Source organism: Lampris incognitus, chromosome 21 (genome assembly GCF_029633865.1).
Source record: "Lampris incognitus isolate fLamInc1 chromosome 21, fLamInc1.hap2, whole genome shotgun sequence".
NCBI lineage: Eukaryota > Metazoa > Chordata > Actinopteri > Lampriformes > Lampridae > Lampris > Lampris incognitus.
This window is the reverse complement of record NC_079231.1, coordinates 17371296-17393202: the sequence shown is the minus strand read 5'-3', so window position 1 is coordinate 17393202 and position 21907 is coordinate 17371296. Positions and strand designations below refer to the sequence as shown.

Below are 21907 nucleotides of genomic sequence, written 5' to 3'. Positions count from 1 at the left end.
TAAACTCGAGCATGATCTTCAGCATTATGTTTGCATGTTTATGTTGTAGGGATAACTACATTAACGGTCATAATGCTAAGTTGTACCCTGTGTGTCTCTGAAATGCTGCCGAAATTGCGCAGAAAAGTGGTCGCTCCCAGGTCATCCTCTGTGTGGCGTTCGCATGTTGCGTGGGTTTCCTCCAGGTGCTCCGGTTTCCTCCCACAGTCCAAAGACATGTAGGTCAGGCGAATCGGCCATACTAAATTGTCCCTAGGTGTGAATGTGTTGGCCCTGTGATGGACCGGCGGCCTGTCCAGGGTGTCTCCCTGCCTGCCGCCCAATGACTGCTGGAATAGGCTCCAGCATCCTGCCACCCGAATTCAAATAAGCAGCTTTGATAATGGAATGGAATGGAATTTCAGCAGCATTTGAGACAAACACTGCTCAGTGATATGGAGTGTTATCCCTACTGTAAAAATGGATATATATGGATATTGTGGGAAAAATGTGGAAAATCATCATCGCAAGTTCCTTCTCAACATAGGAAAAAGTTGCAAGGTTCACTAAGGTTTGCATCTTCCTATTTTGTCATTAATATACGATCAAAACATCTGCACAGGTGGATCTGGGGGTCCCCAAGATGGTGCGAGGGGTCATCACGCAGGGGGCCAGGGGCGGAGACACCAGTACTGGGGCCACGACGGACAACCGCGCTTTCGTGAGGAAGTACAAGGTGGCGCACAGCCTGGACGGAAAAGAGTGGAGCTTCATCATGGAACCCAAGATGAGTCTTCCTAAGGTGAGTTGGGGGGACCGGGGGGTATAAATTGGGGAGGTGAAGTGCACACGTGTTGAATTGCACTTGTGTGCACGTATATTTACACGTACCTGAACTGAATTTGATGTTTGTATGCGTTTGGGGGTGCAGATTTTCGAGGGGAACACCCACTATGACACCCCGGAGCTGCGTCGCTTCGAGGAGACCCTGGCCCAGTACATACGGCTGTATCCGGAGCGATGGTCTCCAGCAGGGATCGGCATGAGAGTGGAGATACTGGGCTGCGATCTGCCAGGTGAGATGGGGACAAAAACGTCCAGTTCTCCTCTTGTCTGTGTTTCATGTTACAGTGGTCTTTTTTGGAGGGGGGGGGGATTCCCCCCCTTTTCCCCTCAGTTGTATCCGGCCAATTACCCCACCCTTCCGAGCCAATCCGGTTGTTGCTCCACCCCCTCTGCCGAGCCGGGGAGGGCTGCAAAATACCACATGCCTCCTCCGATACATGTGGAGTCACCAGTCGCTTCTTTTCACCTGACAGTGAGGAATTTCACCAGGGGGACGTAGCATGTGGGAGGATCACACTATTCCCCCCAGTTCCCCCTCCCCCCTGAACAGGCGCCCCGACCAACCAGAGGAGGCGCTAGTGCAGCGACCAGGATACATACCCACATGCGGCTTCCCACCCGCAGACATGGCCAATTGTGTCTGTAGGGATGCCCGACCAAGCCGGAGGTAACACGGGGATTCGAACTGGCGATCCCCGTGTTGGTAGGTAACGGAGTAGACCGCCACGCCACCCGGACACCGTGTTTCATGTGGTCTAACATATTTCCCAACACGGCCGAGTTTCCCTTTGTAAATAAGGCAGCGCTGTTGCGCCCTATCCTTCCTTGTGTCTTTTCTGTCCTCCCCTAGATGAAGCTCACACTGAGCCGTGTTTATCCAAACAGAACAAAGGAGCTCATAAAAGGAACCAGACCGGGGCCGAGAGGGTTTTGCAAAATACTTTTCGACATAAGGCAATAAAGTGAGCGCCAGAAAGTTAAAAAGCCAAAGGAAAGTACCTAAAAAACAAATTAAGTATGCTTTTATGTGACTTACGGCGTACCTGACATGAGCCGGGCCGACACACTCCTGACCTGTTGTTCCTCCCTGGCGCTCTAAAACCCACAATTAAGATTATTTACAACTACTACCCGACCCGGTTTTGTGACAGGCTGAACCGATGTGAACTGAGCTAAAGCGAACAGCACTTGGGGCAAGCTGGCTCTCTAGAAAACCGTGGCTCGCGTTACAGATGTGTGGGACAGGCGGCCATCTTGCCGGAGGAGGGGAGCGACGCCGAGGGCGATCTGCAGAAAGCCAAACGAAGAACAACGGTATGAGGAGCAGCGTGACCCTCTCCAGGGAGCGTGTCTGTTTTTCGGATTCAGTTTTATCTGGAAAAAACTGTTCAAGCTGCGGGAATGCTTTTCCGACCTGCGCTATCAGCAAGCGGTAGAGAGGGGTTTCGGTTAGCAGGAATGTGTCCCCGGTGTGTGTGTGTGTGTGTGTGTGTGTGTTTATCTGTGTGTGCGCGCTACTTTGTGTTTCTCTGCGTGTGTGTGCATGTAAGTTTTCTCGTGGTCTGTACTCCAGATGTGCAGTAAGTCGTAGTTAAGCAGTCACACACACACACACACACACACACACACACACACACACACACACACTGTTACCACTCCCTCTGGGTTTGCACAGGATGACTAGGCTGCACAGCACTGAGTAGCAAGCCAAACACCTACTCACACGCAAAATCACACAATACAGATAAATTAGCCACACCTTGGCAGTTGCCTGACAGTATAAAATGTGGTGTGTGTGTCCGTGTGTGTGTCCATGTGTGTGTTAATGGACCAGTGGCTTGTTACTGCTTGCTGCTCAGACAGGCGACATAGGGAGATGAAATATTCAGTGGCAGTGTCACTCTGGGCTGTGTAGTACACACGCACACGCACACACACATCTGTGTCAACAGCGAGACTTCACATGAATGGGCGTTCTCACACAGGTTTTGTGCGCATGTGGCTATCTTTGTGTCTCCTGTGTTATCACTTCTACCTTGTGTCGGGTGTGAAGCCACTCTTTCGGCGGGATCGGGATCGTTGAAACCGCCGCGATGGAAAATCCCAGAGTCGTGGCGGGAAAGGGAGCATGTTAATAGGGAACAGCGGGGAGGGCAGGGAGGAACGTGGTGCTTGATAAAACTTTACTGGGCAGGTCACACACACGGGCGTCTTCGGGAGGCGCCGGCCCTCGGTCGGGAATGCAGGACGGCCGATGGCGCCCGGGCCCTCAGCCTTTCACTTGGCCTTCTTCCCCTTCAGCCCTTCACTCCTCTTCTCCCTTGCTGTTGTTAGGGAAACGCCCCCCCCCCTCCCAATGCCCACACTAAGTTTGGTCTGTTTCCTTCTCTGTTGGCACCTCCCTTCTCTCCGTCTCCGTATCTCTTCTTCTTTGCTTTCTGCAGTTCTCTCTCTCTCTCACCCCCCCTTCCAGTCTCTCTTTCCTTCTCTTTCTATCTACATCTCTTCCATCTGACTGTCAGGAATTAACTCTTCATGTTTCCCTCTGTCTTTATACACACACCCACACACACACACACACACACACACACACACACACTCTCCCTCTCCCTCTCTATAGTCCTGTTTTCTCTTCCTGTCTCTGTCTCTATGTCTGTCTATGTATGTCTTCATGTCGGCCGCCCCTCTCACTTTCTCTCACCAGTCCCACACATGGTTGCTGTTCTGTTCTCCTCTCCCTCCTCCTCCACACCCCCCTGCCCCCTGCCCCCCGGGGCCAAGTGCGTGGGTCCATAAATATTTTTGTTGGTTTTTTTTCTTCTGTTCCTCCTCTGCTTCTCGTTCTTCTCCTCGGTTATTCGTCCATCGCACCTCTTTCCCCCCCCCCCCCCCGTGCTCCTGGCTGCTGGTCTTGACTTCCTTTGTTTTTGCTGTTCGCTCAAAGCGTTCTGTCTGTCACGCACGCACGCACACACACACACACACACACACACACACGTGTCTTTTTCCGTCACTTGCGGTCTGCAGGTACACGCCCCACAAAGGCAAGTTTTTTGGAGTGTGTGGAGCGGAGCGCTGGGCTGACTTCAGCTTTGTATGAACACGTGTGTGTGCACTGCCACGCAAATAAATATAGGCACAAAGACACACACAGATGTCTCATCGATCCAAGCGGGTGTCATAACACACACACTCATAGGCTATGTCTCGCCTGTCAATGCAGATGTCATAAAACACACAGACACACACTCATAGGCTATGTCTCACTTATCCATGCAGATGCCAAACACAGACACACACACAGATGTCTCACCTATCCATGCAGATGTTATAAAACACACACATACACACTCATAGGCTATGTCTCGCTTATCCATGCAGATGCCACACACACACACACACACACACACACACACACACACACACACACACACACACACACACACAGATGTCTCATCGATCCAAATGGGTGTCATAACACACACACTTATAGGCTATGTCTCACTTATCCATGCAAATGCCAAACACACACACACGCACACACACACACACACACACACACACACACACACACACACACACACACAGATGTCTCACCTATCTATGCAGATGCCATCAAACACACACACACACACACTCACAATCATAGGCTATGTCTCACCTATCCATGCAGATGTTATAAAACACACACACACACATACACAGATGTCTCATCAATCCAAGCGGGTGTCATAACACACACACACACTCATAGGCTATGTCTCACCTATCCATGCAGATGCCAAACACACACACACACTCATAGGCTATGTCTCAACTATCCATGCAGATATCATTAAACACACACACACACACTCTAATGTACACATCTGGTGTCTCAGTTGCACACACATATACTCTATTTTCATAAAAGAGTGAAATGTAAAATCTTCTTGTCAGTTTCACAGATAGCAACGATGCTGAGAGTCATGGGGACAAAATGGACGTATGTGTCCTGTGTCTCCTAGTCTTTGGGACAACATGGACGTATGTGTCCTGTGTCTCCTAGTCTTTGGGACAACATGGACGTATGTGTCCCGTGTCTCCTCGTCGTGGGGACACCATGGATGTATGTGTCCTGTGTCTCCTCGTCATGGGGACAACATGGACGTATGTTTCCTGTGTCTTCTAGTCGTGGGGACAACATGGACGTATGTGTCCTGTAACTCCTAGTCATTGGGACAACATGGACGTATGTGTCCTGTGTCTCCTCGTCGTGGCGACAACACGGACGTATGTTTCCTGTGTCTCCTAGTCGTGGGGAAAACATGGACGTATGTGTCCTGTGTCTCCTAGGGCTCCCTTTCCGCCACTCAGTCACTTCTTTCTGTGAGGCTGACCTTACCCAGGATGCATCTCTCTATCAACATCTCGATCTTGTGCCGTTGCAAATGAAAGCGCTTCCACCTTTGTGCTTGTTGACAATAAAAAAAAAAAAAAACACACACACACACAGCGTGAGGTAGCTGTGATTTGGGTCCATCAGCAGAATAATAAATCCAGCTTTGGTCGCCTCATGTCCCCCCTGCTAACACACAGATTCAGTTATTTTCCCGTCGCTCAGGGGAAGTGGAAACTACAGCCCTCTCTGCCGTCGTGCTCGTCTCTGGATTTCTAACAGCTGTGGTTTTGTAAACGGAACACATAGCATGATTTTTGTCCCAAGTGTGGACGAGGGTGCATTTGTCCAGGTCTCTGCATGATTCACTGAGAGGCTCTTGTATGGGAGCATCCCCTGGATGTCACTTGCTTGGTGACAAAACTTATCCCAGGGAGTCCAGGTGGTGGGGCGGTCTATTCCGTTGCCTACCAACACGGGGATCGCCGGTTCGAATCCCTGTGACACCTCCGGCTTGGTTGGGCGTCCCTACAGACACAATTGGCCGTGCCCGCGGGCGGGAAGCCGGATGTGGGTATTTGTCCTGGTCGCTGCACTAGTGCCTCCTCTGGTCAGTCAGGGCGCCTGTTCGGGGGGGGGGAGCTAGCATAGCATGATCCTCCCACACACTACGTCCCCCTGGCGAAACTCCTCACTGTCAGGTGAAAAGAAGCGGCTGGCGACTCCACATGTATCGGAGGAGGCACGTAGTAGTCTGCAGCCCTCCCCGGGTAGGCAGAGGGGGTGGAGTAGCGACCGGGACAGCTCGGAAGGGTGGGGTAATTGGCTGGATGCAGTTGGGGAGAAAAAGGGGGGGGGGCATTACAATATGTCATCATGATTTCATTCTGCATAACAAAACATTGCAGGAAGTGTAGAAAGCTTTGCAACTGACCCCAGTCCTCTGAGGTGGGACTTGTTTCAGTCTCAGTAATACTGTTAGCATGATGATGATGATGATGATGATGAGCTACCTGATAACTGCAGGCCCTGATATGAGAAGTCAGTGCATCAAAAAAAAGCTGTCTTTTATTCCCGTCACCCAATCATATTCATTTGAAGATGTGTGTGTGTGTATGTGTGTGTATGTGTACAGGCTGCCAAGTGGAGATTTACGGAAAGGCTTTCTACATAATTGAAGATCCCCCCCCCCCCGTTCCTACATATTGCTGAGTCAGTTTCTTTAGGAGTGAGCTATGGCTTTTTTCCAGAGAGAGGTGTGTGTCTGTGTGTGTCTGTGTCTGTGTCTGTGTGTGTCTGTGCATGTATGGACCAGTGTATGCAGCTTAATGGGCGTGTACACATATGAGTATGCCTAGTGGTGCACAGACGCACACACATGTCGTCACACATGCACTGATGTGTGTGTGTGTGTGTGTGTGTGTGTGTGTGTGTGTGTGTGTGTGTGTTGTATGGGGGCATATGTGTGCCTGGCTTCTTTATGGAAGCAGTCCCCGGTATGCGGTTATCTCTGATAGGACCTCGTCCCCTGCATAACGATGACTTGCGTGATCATAAGCCCCGATAGGCCCGTTCTGTAAGTCAGCACTTCTCTGCAGAGACCACTCCTGCACCGCGAGGCACCTACCCTGAATATGTGGGCCCACACCTGCAGGGGGGTGGGGGGTGGAGTGGGGGGCTGGGAGGGTATCCCAGCATGAGAAACCTCTCTGTCACATTTGCACGTCAAGGAGAGGGCCTGGGGCCTGTTGGGCAAGTCGCACATATCCACAGTCATTGTCGCTTGTCTTTCTCCGTCTCGCTCTCGCTCTCTCTCTCTCTCTCTCTCTCTCTCTCTCTCTCTCTCTCTCTCTCTGTCTCGCTCTCTCACTTTCGTGCACACACACACACACACACACGTACACACACTGAGGCGCATGCAGAGAAGAACAGCTCTATCCTATTTCCATTGCCCCTGACACCCCTGTCACGCCCTGGAAAGGTCAGCACATTTATACTGTGACAGGGCCTGACCTTTGAAAGCACACACTGTTCGGGAAACCGAGTGGAATCTCAATGCTGTGTGTGTGTGTGTGTGTGTGTGTGTGTGTGTGTGTGTGTGTGTGTGTGTGTGTGTGTGTGTGTGTGTATGTGTGTATGTGTGTGTGTGTGTGTTTGTTTGTTTTCATGTAATTTCAGGGTGAACAACTCAAACGTTAGATTAACTGACAAAAGAGTCAAGCAATGTAAACAAAAATGGCGTCACACAGAGTCGAACGGCCGAGAATAAACTCGCGAGGAGGACTATGAAGGGCCGGGCCTCGTGTTAGTAACATCAGGGAAGAGAGGAAGAGAGGTATGACGGCGGAGGTGATGTTGGGGGGGGGGGGGTCTCTCTCCCTTTTCCCGGCGTCCCTCTCCCTTTTCCCGGCGTCTCGCTAGCGGGTAAGATAAGGCGGCTAATGACTAGCATAAAGGAGCTGACATTAAGGCGGGGTTATGTCAGCGGCGCTCGGCAGCTGTGGCCGGCCCCTTTCAGGCATGCCATTTCTCCCGCTCTGACGCTGCTCTGACGCCATTTCCACAGGAAGTCCCTGTCAGACGGATCAATCGCGTACCAAACCACGCCGCGTTGGTTGCCCTCAGGGCCGGTCGCGGGATCCGGTAGTCGCCCTCAGGGAGCGGGATTACCATCAAGGATGCACTAGCATCGCTGCTGATAGGGGGGGGGGGGGGATCAGCAGCGTGACGCGTATGGCGGTGAATCCAGATGTGGTCCTGTTTCCCTCCAAATGTTTGCAATGCCGGCTGTGTTTCTTTTCGGATCAATGCGCTCTCTATCTCCCGCATGAGATCATCGGGCATTCGGAGTTGAGCGATGTTTGTTTTCGCTCCGGCGAAGGACTTAAGTGATAAAGAGGGATGAGTTATTGGTTTTGGACCTGAAAACTGAAACCTCTATTTGGACTCGGGCCCGGCGTGGAAGCCAACTTGGATCGAATACGATTTGCAGAATTCTTCATAATCTATTGTTTTAGCCGAACTTCGGTTGGGCTTATCCTGTTTTCACTTTACGATCCTAGTTAGGAAACCGTCTCCATCCGAAATTATTTGCCAGCGTGCTTCCAGGTAGTGTGGCGGTCTATTCCGTTCCTTGCCAACACAGGGATCATGGGTTCAAGTCCCTGTGTATCCTCCGGCTTGCCCAGGCATCCCTACAGACACAGTTGACCGTGTCTGCGGGTGGGAAGCCGGATGTAGGTATGTATCCTGGTTGCTGCACTAGCACCTCCTCTGGTCAGTCGGGGCGCCTGTTCAGGGGGGGAGGGAGAACTAGGGGGATTAGCGTGATCCTCCCACACACTACGTCCCCCTGGCGAAACTCCTCACTGTCAGGTGAAAAGAAGCGGCTGGCGACTCCACATGTATCGGAGGAGGCAGGTGGTAGTCTGCAGCTCTCCCCGGATCGGCGGAGTGGGCGGAGCAGTGACCGGGACGGCTCAGGAAGAGTGGGCTGTATACAACCGGGGAGAAAAAGGGGTAAAATAAAATTTAAAAAAATTATTTGCCAGCAAGTGCGTATTATATTTTCATCGAGCCACATTTGGCGTGATGCGAGTCCATGAAACGAGTCAGGAGCATGGAGCTCTAAACACGAGATGGACGGTTTTGTTGCGACGCACTCAAGGGCGCATGCGTTGAAAGGTGCGCCGCTCGGGACGGCTTCCCCGTCGGGCACCCAAGCGAACACGCACGGCACGAATGACCCGGATTACAAACGAGGAGCCTCGGGATCAATCGCGTCTATAAAGCTGACATGACTCCGGCACGCCGAACCACCGCCGCAGACCCATCTGCTCCCAATCACACATCGCAACCCACTTCACATTCCAGCAACAGCCTGCCGCACACGTGTCTGCACACGTGTGTGTGTGTGTGTCCATCCGTGTGTGTGTGTTTACACCCCTGTGTTTATTTGCGTGTTTTTAACGAGTATATTCTGCGTATTTACGTGCTGTTTGTCTCTCCTTCCGATGTGTGTGTGTGTGTGTGTGTGTGTGTATGTGTGTGTTTAAATAGTTTTTAGGGAGGCAATTGGGAAGCCAGCATATTTCACTTTGTGTTTTTTTTCTGGCTGTGTGTGAGCTATGAAGTGACACTGGGAGACGTTCAGTAACGCTGGCTCACATACACACTCATCAACAGACACACACACACACACACACACACACACAGTGATCCACTGAGGGAGATGGTCTGTATTTGTGCATACTCTGGCGTGTGTGTGCGCATACTCAGGTGTGTGTGTGTGTGTGTGTGTGTGTGTATGTGTGCGCGCGCATACTCTGGCGCCTGTGTGTGTGTGTGTGTGCATACTCTGGCGCCTTTGTGTGTGTGTGTGTGTGCGCGTGTGCATACTCTGGTGTGTGTTTGTGTATGTGTGTGTGCGCATGTTCATACTCTGGCGCCTGTGTGTGTGTGTGTGTGTGTGTGTGTGTGTGCGTGCGTGCTTGTGTGTGTCTGTGCTGTATCCCAGCTGACAGAGAGTGGTCTCAGAATGTGATCATCCTGTCCAGGGTTGAGGGGAGCTGGCTCCACATGTCCATCCATCAGCCTCAGAGCCAGGCTGTGTGTGTTTGTCCCTGCACAAGTTCACGTGCACATGGTTCGAGATGCACTGTGTGTCACTGTGCATGTGTCCAATACTACACAAAAATGTTCCTGTGTGTGTGTGTGTGCGTGCTCGCGCGCGCATTTGCGGCACTGTATCTATGTGTTTTAAGACGGACACTGATGCCTCGGCTTCCAAACACAGCATGACTGGGGCCCCCCGGGTGCCCTCGGGGGCTATCTCTGCCTGCCTCTGCCTGCCTCTGGCTTTCTCCGGCTGTCTCTTCCACTCTGGGTGGGAATGGACAGAGCTGTAATGAAGTGATAGAGTTAGTGTGGAATGATGACATCACACTCCCGCTATCGTTTAGACGATGTGGTCTGGACTCTGCTGGAGTTAGTGAGCCAGGTGCCACACCGGCTGGAGGCGAGATAACGGCATCATGACATGCAGCGGCACTGCTGCAGGTTTCCAGTACGGCCCATGACCTTTAAGTCATTAGTACTCTCTCTCTCTCTCTCTCTCTCTCTCTCTCTCTCTCTCTCTCTCTCTCTCTCTCTCTCTCTCTCTCTCTCACTCACACACACACTCTCTCACATACACTCACTCAAACACACACACTGTCTCTCAGTCACACACACACACACTCTCTCTCTCTCTCTCACACACTCTCTCTCACACACACACACACACACACTCTTTCTCACACACACACTGTCACTCACTCACTCACTCATTCACTCACACACAGACACACACCCTCACTCACACGCACACACATACACTCAAACACACTCTCTCTCTCTCACTCACTCACTCACATACACACACACACCCTCACTCAAACACACACGCACGCATACACTCTCTCTCTCTAACACACACACACACACACTCTCTCTCTCTCTCTAACACACACACAAACACACACGCTCTCTCACTCTCCTATTGCTTCATCCTATGTTCTGGCGGTTTCTGCTGGGTGCTGTCTAATAAGAGGTCCCACAGTATGAATCAACAATGAAAGACAAACAGTCTTAAACAAAGGGGGGGGGTCTCTGATGTAATGTATTCTCTGATTGTTTCACATGACCTTTGACTTCCCCTTACATGTGACTGACCTTTCGTTTATTTTTGTGTACTTCCACAGAAACCAGCACGCCAGCTGAAACAGCCACACCCACTCTCCCCGCCGGGCTGGAAACCAGTGCGACCCCCATGTCGACCACAGGTGAGGATCGTGCTGTGACACCGGCATGAAAAAAATAACTGACGGGGGGGATGAATGACCCGGTGCGAGTAATATTAGATGCACAGCTTTGGTAAGCGGCGGTAAATTGTGAGGGGGCGCTCCTCGGACACAGCTGTATGATATTAAGCAGGTCGGCCGTGAAAGTTTCTTCATCTGAGATGATTGATGGTGATTTCCAATCCCCTCTCTGCCCTTTCTGCCCCCCCCACCGCTCTTCAGTGGCCGGCTCCTCTCCATCAGACGGTGTGTGTGACTTTGATCACGGCCTTTGTGGGTGGACCAACAACTCCAGAGCCCCCCTCCTCTGGTCCCTACACCAGCACGGTAAGCCCCCTCCTCCTCAGTCACCCTCAGATCCGGCACCGCTGGATGGGTCCCCATCCGCCTTGGAAACCCTCCAGATAGTGTTGGTTTACTTGCACACTTGTCTTTATTACGTTCCAGGTTTTGCAAAAAAAAAAATGGGGGGGGCGCGTTGCCCGGGTCCGGAAATTAGAACCGGCGCAGACGGATTCGGTTTGCTTTCGAGCGTTGACGTTTCCAGATGAAGAGCCGTCCTTTGATAATTACATCGCGTCAGTCCCCCACTCTATATCTTCCTCAAGATCTTTCTGCAGTCTGATTAAAAAAAAAAAAAAACACAAAATGTGAAAATTGAAATTTGAGCCTCTCATCTGCCAGACAGACACGGCTCTGTTTTCAAATGAATAAAAGCAAAAGAATGAAATGAAGGGGGGGGGCAGCTCCGTCGAGCCCCTCCAGCCCCTGACGCACTGACTCAGACATAGGCTTTTTCTGTGTGTGTATGTGTGTGTGTTTTCTCTCATTCAGCCATATTTGTGAGGACCAGTTCCAGTTTAAGGGTGAGGATATTTTGGCCAGTGCTCACTTTTTTAAGTCTCTAGTTCAGGGTTAGGACTTGAGGTTAGGGTTAATGTCAGAATGAGGACTAGGTTCAGGTTCAGGTTAGGGGCTAGGGAGTGAATGTGGTCAATAAGGGTCCTCACAAGTATAGGAACTCAAGCCTGTGTGTGTGTGAGCGAGCGAGAGAGAGACAGACGCAAAGGGGTTGAGACCCAGTAGCTCCAATTAAGTTCAGAGCAGGCGATTCCAGACAGGAGCGGTTTTATTCCCAGCCCTCCATCACTGGCCCTCCATCACTGCAGGCGCATCCCAGACGCCGCTCTGTAGACCGCCGTGTACTTAGAGGCTCCTTGAAGAAATAATTATTCATTTTCCCTTTGTACATACCCGCGGATCAAAAGTGAAGCTTTTGGCGTATTAATAAAAGATACAGCAGACGTTTCCTACCGGGTCTGGCGAGGGGGATTTTTTTTTTACCCCCCGTTTCTTGTAGCTTTATAGTTCCTCGTAGGGGGAGTAAAAGGATTGTTATCCCGGTCTTGTTTTAAAATTCATTGGTTTTGATATATTTTGAACGGGGAGTGTCGGATGGGGTAGGGGATGGGGGCTCCACGAAAGCGAGTCGGCGCTCCTCGGCTCCAGCTGGAGCCAATCAAATCGGCAGTACAGTCAGCTCCTTCCTCCTGTTAGCTGTCAGGGAGGGATCTGTGATATCACATGGGCCTCAGAACAAGGTCACACTCAGTAGGGAGGAAGAGAAAAACCTGGGTTTTTTTTTTTCACTCAGGTTTGACCTGTGTACCTTATATCCGTCTCAGGCAGGAGGCATCAAACAGGCGTCATCTGTCACGGGGGCCGTCGGAGCAGGTCGCTCTTATTAGTCAGGTCCCCCCACCCACCCCTTTTCTTCAACTGTTTTGACACCGAACACCGCCCTTTGATGTTCGCACAGGTGTCAGGGGTCAGAAGTCACACCCGACACAGGATCACTCTCTCGCCACCGTCAGATCATGCTGTCACACACCCCACCCGTGTCCCACCCCCCTCCCATGGAATTCCCGCCTGTCCGGTGACCTCAGAGCCGAGGTCCCCTTCCCCCCCTCTTTTGACCCCCGGCAAGGCGCCGAGCTGTCGTGACCCAGAGCTAGCGTTAGCCACGCTCCGGCATCACGTAGACCCCCGCCAGCAAAGGCTCGCTAACGAGGCTCCGTAGATTGAGTCCTTGTTTGCGTTTGGCTGCTGGAGACTGCTCTGAAATGGATTCATAACGCTCGGCGGCGCTGCGTGTCGGGGGGCTGGCGAGGCAGTCTCGATTATGAGCTGTCTGGTGAACAAGAGGCAGAACAATGGGGGGGGGGGGTGCGCGGCAAGACGCGGCGTTTCACCGCGAGGTGGAGAGAGAAGGAGGGGGAGGGGAGGGCTTTTGGTGAGCACATTAAGATGAGTGATAAAACGGCTGGCGGGGTCGCAAATACATCTGCAGACACGGAAGACAAAACACACACCCTATAGGCGTGCAGAAATTTGTGTAGGATAAACACACACAATACAGCATGGATGAGTGTGCAGAGTGCACAGGGATGCACGCTTGGGCTCGCACACACACACAGACACACAGTGCAGGGAAGGGAAAGGCCAAGGGACACGCTGTCACACGCGCTGTCTGAAGTGTCACACACGTGCAAGACTGGGCGTATGGCAAGCAGAGGGGTGCTGTCAAGTCAGGGGAAGACTTGCTGTCCCTCCAGATCCTGATCCACTAGATAGACAGCAAAAGCTCCGAACACACATTCACACACCCGTATACGCACACGGAGTATGAACTCACGTAGAGGCTGACACAGTGCTTCACTGTGCTGTTGCTCAGTTTGTCGAGCAAGGTTAGCACCGTAAGGTCCAGGACATCGATCCCCACCTGGACTGTCCATGCTATAGGTGTGCACAGTGTAAGCCCGTTTGGTTACAAGGGTCAGCCAGTGGGCATGTGCAAGGTCAGGACTTTTAGCTAGAGTGAGAGCTTTTCAGGCACACATCATTCCAGAATTTGTCTTCACAAACAGAAACTCTCTCTTTTCTCTCACTGAAACACAAACAGACACACACACACGTCATTACTTCTATGGTTGTGAGGACCTTCCTTGACTACATTCTCTGACCCTAACCTTGACCTGATCTTATCCAGCCCTAACCCTAAAACAGACCCTTATAGAGGTGAGGACTGCAGAAATGTTCTCACAAACCAGCCTCGTTCTCACAAGGAAGGCGGGCTGTCACGGGTTGGACCTCACAAGCGCAGCAATACGTGCACAAGCATATACACACAAACACAAATACACGCTCTTCCATGATAGGGAAAGTGATTTAATCACCAGATTGTTGACACTGGACATTTTCCCACAGGGCCCACTTAAGAAATTCCTTACCAGACATCTCACGCCTCTGAAAAACACACAACACACAAACACACACACACACACACACAGGCCGTACTGTTTAGCTTCCATCAAGATGCTAACAGACTTTTCTCACAGTGGAATCCAATCTGGCATCCAATTGTGCAAACCAAACATCCTCCGGTGTAAACAAATTAAGTGGCGTGCGTTTTGTCGGACAATGCCGTTGTTCGAGTCATTTTTACCTGGAAGAAAATGAAGAAAAATTACTCCCGAGGGTTTTGGCTCGGGTTGCGGAGCGCTCCGTACAAGAATGGCTTTTCTCACCGGCCCTATTCTTCCTCACTACATATGTTTATGTGTGTCATATCCCCTCGACCATTGTGTGCCTGACCTAACTGCTATAAGCAATTGTTAAACAATTACCTCTTTTGGTTTTGCAGTAAGTGTGATTTAAGTTTGTGTTTCCGTGTGCAGTGTGTGTGTGCGTGCATGGAGTGATTGTCGATTTCCTTATACACTGCATTCAAAGCCATGTGTCCCTTTTATTTTGGTCATAGTCACCTTCTCTCAAGTAGCTTACCTTTACAGATTAATTGTTTGCTGCTATTATTCCATCCATCCGTCCATTATCCAAGCCGCTTATCCTAATTAGGGTCGTGGGGATGCTGGAGCCTATCCCAGCAGTCATTGGGCGACAGGCGGGGAGACACCCTGGACAGGCCGCCAGGCCATCACAGGGCCCACACACTCACACCTAGGGGACAATTTAGTATTGCCGATTCACCTGACCTACATGTCTTTGGACTGGATTATTGAGCATGCATCAAGACAGTGGGTCTGCCAGCTTTGGAATGAAACACACACACACACACTCCCCTCTTCCTGTGCAGTGTGTATGGTATGAAAATTAACTACATAATGTCATGTAGTTACTGCTTGCATCTGCTTTGATTATATGATTTTGTAAACTAGTAGTAAAATGGCGGCGCAGTGGTTAGCGCAGTCGCTTCACAGAAAGAAGGTCCTGGATTCGAGCCCTGGGGTTGGCCAACCTTGGGGGGCATCCCAGGTCGTCCTCTGTGTGGAGTTTGTATGTTCTCCCTGTGTCAGCGGTGGGTTTTCTCCAGGTGCTCCGGTTTCCTCCCACAGCCGCTAGTCTCATGTAACTTAGATAGATAAAAGAGCTATGTATTGAAGGAGGAAAACCCCGGATCCATGACAGTGTCCCCTCTGTCCCCCTCTGCCAGAACTCAACAGCTACCTGTATATGGAGGCCAGCTCCAAGACGCAGCAGCAGCAAGCGCGGCTCCTGAGCCCAGTGGTGGGGGCCGATACGGGCCCCCTCTGCCTCCTCTTCTCCTACCAGCTGTGGGGGGAGGCCCAGGGCAACCTGAGGGTTCTGCTGCAGGACGTCCACCACGAGGAGACCCTCCTCTGGGAGCTGAAGGGGGACCAGGGCCCCCTCTGGAAGGAGGGACGCACCGTCCTGCCTCGCTCCCCCAAGGACTTCCAGGTAGAAATACGCTCAGTGTACATCACACCTGAGTTTCGAGGAGCCTACAAGTTTTTTACATATGTGCTAGAAAATGGATTGTGCGCTATGGTACATAAATATACAACAGAACGAGACACATTATTACATATTTGTATGATCAGTCAGTCGTCGTAGTAACATAGTCGTCATCAGTCATATTGTCTCTCTATTCACACCCTGGGTCCCATTTAATTGGTGCTTCAATGTTATATGTATGTGATGATGTTTGTAAGACATAGGTGGTGTAAATGTGATCCTGTGTGAAGGACAGAATGTTTACTTTGTCCTCTTTCTCCACTTTGTTGTTCCTCCGCTTTTTCCTCTCCTTCATCTCTTCCTCCAATCATCTCTTGTTTCTTCCTCTTCATCACATCTCCCAATTTTCTCCTCTTCCTCCTCCTCCTCTGCCTCCGCCTTCGCCTCCTCTTCCCGTCCGTCTCTGTCCTGGGCTTTGGTAGGTGGTGATGGAGGGCTTCTTCGACCACAGCACCAAGGGTTACATTTCCATAGACAACATCGTCATCAGCTCCAGCACGCCACTGGAGGACTGCACACGTAAGTCGACAGCTATAACACCGTCAGCCTCTCTCTCTCTCTCTCTCTCTCTCTCTCTCTCTCTCTCTCTCTCTCTCTCTCTCTCTCTCTCTCACTCTCGCCCCCCCATGAGTATGCCTGAGTGTTGCAACAGTTTGACACTGTCCCTCATCCCCCGCCCTCTCTCTCTCTCACATTGAAGATACACACACACACACACACAACCAGGCATTTAGAGTCATTGACAAGGTACAGTGATTTACACTGACAAACATTTACAAGTTGTTGAACTCAAATCATTTTGGGATTTCCAAAACAAATGTTATGAAAAACACAATCTACATTGTTGAATGCAGTCAAGTGTGAGGGGCTGTACAAGCCATAATTCATTCTGGCCCTCTCATATACATACATACATTCTCCTTTCACATACATATATTTTCACTCACACACATGTCTGACACACACACATACAAATCACGTGCACAAATGCGCACGCACGCACACATGCATGTGTACATACATCTAACCTAGCAATTCCTGCCTCCCCTGCTATCTCTCCATCACTCTACCATTCTCTCTATTTCTCTGCCACCCCCTCATCCCCGCTATGGCCTCCAGGTCCTTCAGCAGTCACACACACACCCACCGAGTGATAAACATCACCCTCCTCCTCCGTCAGCCCCCACCCTCCCCTCCTCTTCCTCTCCTGCCACTCCCTCGCGCTCCCATCCTGGTTTGCGGAGACAGCCTCGCCCTCTCTTCCAAGAGCCCAGAATAAGGAGATGAAAGGAGGAAGAGAGGGTGGGAGAAAAAGAGAACAGCGTTTATTTCACCGCTACGGAGAGGGGGGGGGGATAAAGAATAGAAAACTAGGCCATAAACGCCCTGTGGGCCAAAGCGATGCTAATCTATGTTTCATTAGATTTCTCATCTTCTCCCCCCGCCCCGCCTCCCTTTCCCTCACCCTCCTCTCAATCTCGCTCTCCTCTGCCGTATTTGTAAACAGAGCTTTTCCCGAGCCGTCAAAGGGAATTACTAGACAGGCTGTTTCCCAAGCAAGTTTCTGGGTGCCTGGTGTGAGCCTGGTGCCAGCGTAGCCTCCTTAATCTATCCAGAGCAGGGGCTTTAGAGAGGAGTCTTAAACAGATCAGAGACCAAGCCGGGGTTTCGAGCCAAAAACCTGCCGTCATCGTCTTTCTGACTGACGTCCAATGTGCTGTGGAGCGTGTCCGCCATGGGGTGGTGTGCAAAGTGCAATCGCAGAGAGGCAGGGGGCGAATTGCGTCTGTGTGTGTGTGTGTGTGTGTGTGTGCGCGCGCGTGTGTGTGAGTCCGAAGAGAGTGTGCAGAACCACAGCTTAGAAAGCCAAGATGAGAAGACAACCCCCATCCTCTCACCATAGCTGAGGTGCCACCATACCGCGTTTCCTCCTTCTTCCACCCTCCCTCCTTTGCTCCATCCTCTCCCATTGCATGCTGGGACTTTGCTTATCGCCCAACACAGTTGAGTGTTTTTTCACAGTACGTTGGCATCCCCGCCAAAAGGCACCCGTTCCCAAGTTGTTCCCCTGCTCTTTCTCACTCTCTCTTTCTCTCTCTCACACACACACACACACAAACACACACAAACATACATGCTGGTTCTTTGTGTTTGCATTCCAGGCAATCAAACTGAAAGGTCTGCTCTGTGCATTTGCAGCCAGCCAGCAGCCCCTATCTGTCGCCAGTTAAACTGGACTTCATAGATAAACAACTTGAAATGCCTCAACGTTGTACATGTGCTCACACACAAACACACACACACACACACACACACACACACACACACACACACATAACATAACATACATGCATACATACACACATACTCACATGCTCACAGCACCCCATCCCCGTTTCCCAAATTAAACAGTCCCCTCTCTTTGATATTGCATCCTAGCAGAGGAGCAGAGTAAATGGCATAATGGATGTGAGCTATCTTGGGAATTAACTGGAATTTCTTCCGGAGCAGTATGATAGTCTTGTGACATTTGTATGACATTTGCTTGTTTTCCCTTGTATATTGAAGTTATCTAAACACTTCTCTCTCTCTCCATCTGCCTCTATCTCTATCTCTCTCCCTCTATCTCTCTCTCTCTCTCCATCTCTTCTCGCTCTCTGTCTGCCTCTATCTCTCTCTCTCCATCTGCCTCTATCTCCCCTCTCTCTCTCTCTCTCTCTCTCTCTCTCTCTCTCTCTCTCTCTCTCTCTCTCTCTCTCTCTCTCTCTCTCTCTGTCTGCCTCTATCTCTCTCTCTCCATCTCCCTCTATCTCTCCTTTCTCCTCTCTCTCTCTTTCTCTCTCTCTCTCTCCATCTGCCTCTATCTCTCTCTCGGTCTCCATCTCTCTCATTCGCACCTCACAGAACCCTTCACGGCGTTCCCTCCCGACATGACAGGTGAGTGTGATTTTTTTTTCTTCAGTGTTGTTGTTGTCGTGACTTCATTTTCTTGCCCGGTCTTGCCTCCTGCTCGTTGGTTTGTGCCCGCCTGGGGTTTTGGCTTCCTCGCACTAAGTTGTCTGAGCATCCTAACACGAGTGCCAACCGACCCATCCCCAGCACGGCTGAAGTGCGGCCTGTGCGTCGTTGCATTTATTTGTTTAACTCCAGACTTTCAGTGTCCTCAACAGTATTTAGACATCACTAAACAAATTCTGCCCCACCACTCACCTCGTTTTAATCAGGATTATACCATTTAGGAGCGCTTCAAAATATTAAGTGACCACATTATCTCCTGAATTTTTCGCCGGGCGTTAATTTCACCTTCTTAGGTGTGGTGGAAAATAGAGGATTCGTCTCCAAAAGAGCATAAACTCCAGCGCGCCAGGCAAACCAAATCAAGCGCACCTGCTGCAGTGGGATATTTGCAAAAGGCTCTGTGTTCTCGTCTGTAGTCTGCCTGACACTGCCTGAAGGGTTTTAAACAACAACTGTCTGCCTCGCGAAACATATTTAGAGCATCCTGGGGGACTAGATGAGATTGATGTTAATGTTTTGGCATCCCATAATGTCTGCCAATAAGGTAAGAGCGCCGCGGTTTCTGTGTGACTGTGATGCAAGTGCAGCGCTTCAGCTTCCATATTCCTCGGCCTTTACACAAACACACACTATGGCGTGCACACAAGCACACACATACTAAAAAGATGAAAAATTGCACCCACTATCACTTTACACACACACACACATATTGAAGGTACCATTGAAAAGCAGTCAGATAGCATGGCTGAGCAGTTCCGGGCGCAGGTATTTCTCTCGTTTTTCCTCGGCTCAACTCTATGTGTGGTGTGAAGTAGCAAAACTGCACGAAAGTCTCAAGACCCATTCTGGTTCTTTTTGAAGCCAGTAAAATCTGGCCTTTTTTTCTATTTGTTTCCTGCGATTCCTTTAGGGGTTGATTTTTTGCACAGCGGACTTGGATAAGTAGGTGCTTCTTGGAAGGCGTTTAGCTGATTCGTACCAAGAATTGAAGGGGGGGGGCAGCAGTTGTTGAGGATCTGATGAGACGGTTTCCAAGGAGACAGCACTTGGCCCGAGGAGGAGAGGACTGGCCAGGAGACTGATGCATGCATGCAAAAAAAAAGAAAGGAGGATGACACCCCAACAACAGAGAACAGGATAAATTATGTACTTGAAGTATCTGCCAGTTTGAGCAAGCTAAATAACAAATTTATATCCAAGGTCTACACACAGAGAGAGAGAGAGCAAGCTCTGGAAGACTGGACGTCCATGTGGCATCCTTCTGATTCTTGCATGGTTCTGAGACATTATCGGCGGGTTGTTGGTTTTTTTTTTTTTTTTTTTTTTTACTTCCTGTGCCAGTGGAAACAGGAAGTAGAATGTCCTTAATTCAGTGTGTGTGGGTGCTTTCATAACTAATTATTTGGGCTTTCATTTCACACCAAGTCATTACATGGGAGCTTTAAAGATGGCTAATGGAACTGCATTTGATTGGCTCACATGCTGGCTTGGTTTCAAAGCAAATCTCTTGATGATCTTGGTGTGAAAAATCGTATCCCTTATCTGCAACCCAAGAGAAAATGGATGCCTTTTGATTTATTTGGCTTTGGAGATTTCTTTAAATTCATTTATTTCTTTGCAACCGGCATGCTTGTGCATGCTCACATAAGGTGCACGCCCACTGTGTCCTGTGATAAAGAGAGCCAAAGGGACAGAAAAGAGATCATTAAAGGTAGAGAACTTAACAAAGCCTTGTCTTTGTAAAGTGCCACTCCTCTCTGTTTCCTGCTGGCCAACTGTTCTGTGTCTCTCCACCAGGGGGAGGTCATCCCGGCGGCAGTGAGCCCCTGCCTCTGCCTGCCTTGTCCGTCCACTGGTATTACATAATGGCCGCCGGGGGAGCCCTCCTTCTCCTGGCAGTGGCCATCTTGGTCAGGGCCCTATGTTGCTGCCGACAACACCTGGCCGCCAAGAAGAGCCAGCTGTCAGTGGCCTATCACAGCTCCTCTCAGTGCTTCCAGTATTCCCACTGGTCCACCAGTATGGCCACCCCAGGGGTAGAGCCTGTCCTGACTGTGAGGCTGGACAGCCGCGACCGACACCGTGCCCTCTGCTGAAAAGGGGCAAGCCTAGAGAAGGGCTTTGAGTGACAGAGCAGGACCCCCCCTCCCCTCACCCCCGCCCCGTTTGATGACAGTGGAGGGGCGCGTTGCGGCGCCTCAGGATTTTACAGGAACATCCGCTTCAACGAGCCCGGCCCTCTTTAGGATGACTGTAGCGAGGGCAACAACACAGACAATTTTGCGGGATTGAAGAGATTTGCAAAGAAAGGCTATGCTACTTTTCTCCCTCTCTCACTCTCGCTCTCTCTCTCTCTCTCTCTCTCTCTCTCTCTCTCTCTCTCTCTCTCTCTCCCCTCTCCCTCTCTCCCTCAAATGGATGTAGCTTTGGTAGCCATGTTGTTCTCTGTTGCATTAAGGGGTTTGTTGCTGACATTTCACACTATGCTGCTCCCGATGAGAGGAATGGAGTCTGAGTGAGTTATTTGCTCCCGATGAGGGAATGGAGTCTGAGTGAGTTATTTATCTGAACAGCTTGTTTCGGACCATGGAGTGCAGTCCAGTCTGGCTCCACGTAACCCCCCTATGGTCCTTTTGGAATGACCCCAGCATGGACACTCTCTGTGTGGGCTGGGGAAGTGGCCAAGGAGGCGGAGGGGTGGGGGCATGCCAGTTCAGCTGTGAGAGCCAGCCAAACCACAGCCTAAAAACAAGACCCCAGAGACTGGAGGAGCTCTGCAGAGCTTAGAGGGAAGAGAGCACGGTAGACCGGGTTGGAGCTCCATGTGTTAGCTGTGGAAACGACCTGGCCAAACCCCAGAAAACAGGTTCCCGGGATACTGTGTAATATCAAAATGAGATTGCTTGTGATACGAGAGAGTCTTATTCTGTCGAAAACAAATTGTTTGTACGCAAGAGGGGGGGAAAATATTGTATTCATTGTTGAATTCAGCAAAGCATGTGCGTATCCGAAA

The 21907-nt window shown here is 50.6% G+C and overlaps 1 protein-coding gene across 1 annotated transcript in view; it reads left to right on the top strand.

Moving 5' to 3' along the window:
* The window catches only part of nrp2a (neuropilin 2a), an 81165-nt gene that overhangs the window by 52730 nt on the left and 6528 nt on the right, over positions 1 to 21907 (top strand). The window contains exons 10-17 of the mRNA XM_056301095.1: positions 602 to 781; positions 911 to 1055; positions 10945 to 11025; positions 11266 to 11370; positions 15554 to 15819; positions 16299 to 16395; positions 18781 to 18813; positions 20692 to 20913. Of these exons, the coding sequence (XP_056157070.1) occupies positions 602 to 781; positions 911 to 1055; positions 10945 to 11025; positions 11266 to 11370; positions 15554 to 15819; positions 16299 to 16395; positions 18781 to 18813; positions 20692 to 20913 (1129 nt within the window). The remainder of the gene's footprint in view (positions 1 to 601; positions 782 to 910; positions 1056 to 10944; positions 11026 to 11265; positions 11371 to 15553; positions 15820 to 16298; positions 16396 to 18780; positions 18814 to 20691; positions 20914 to 21907) is intronic.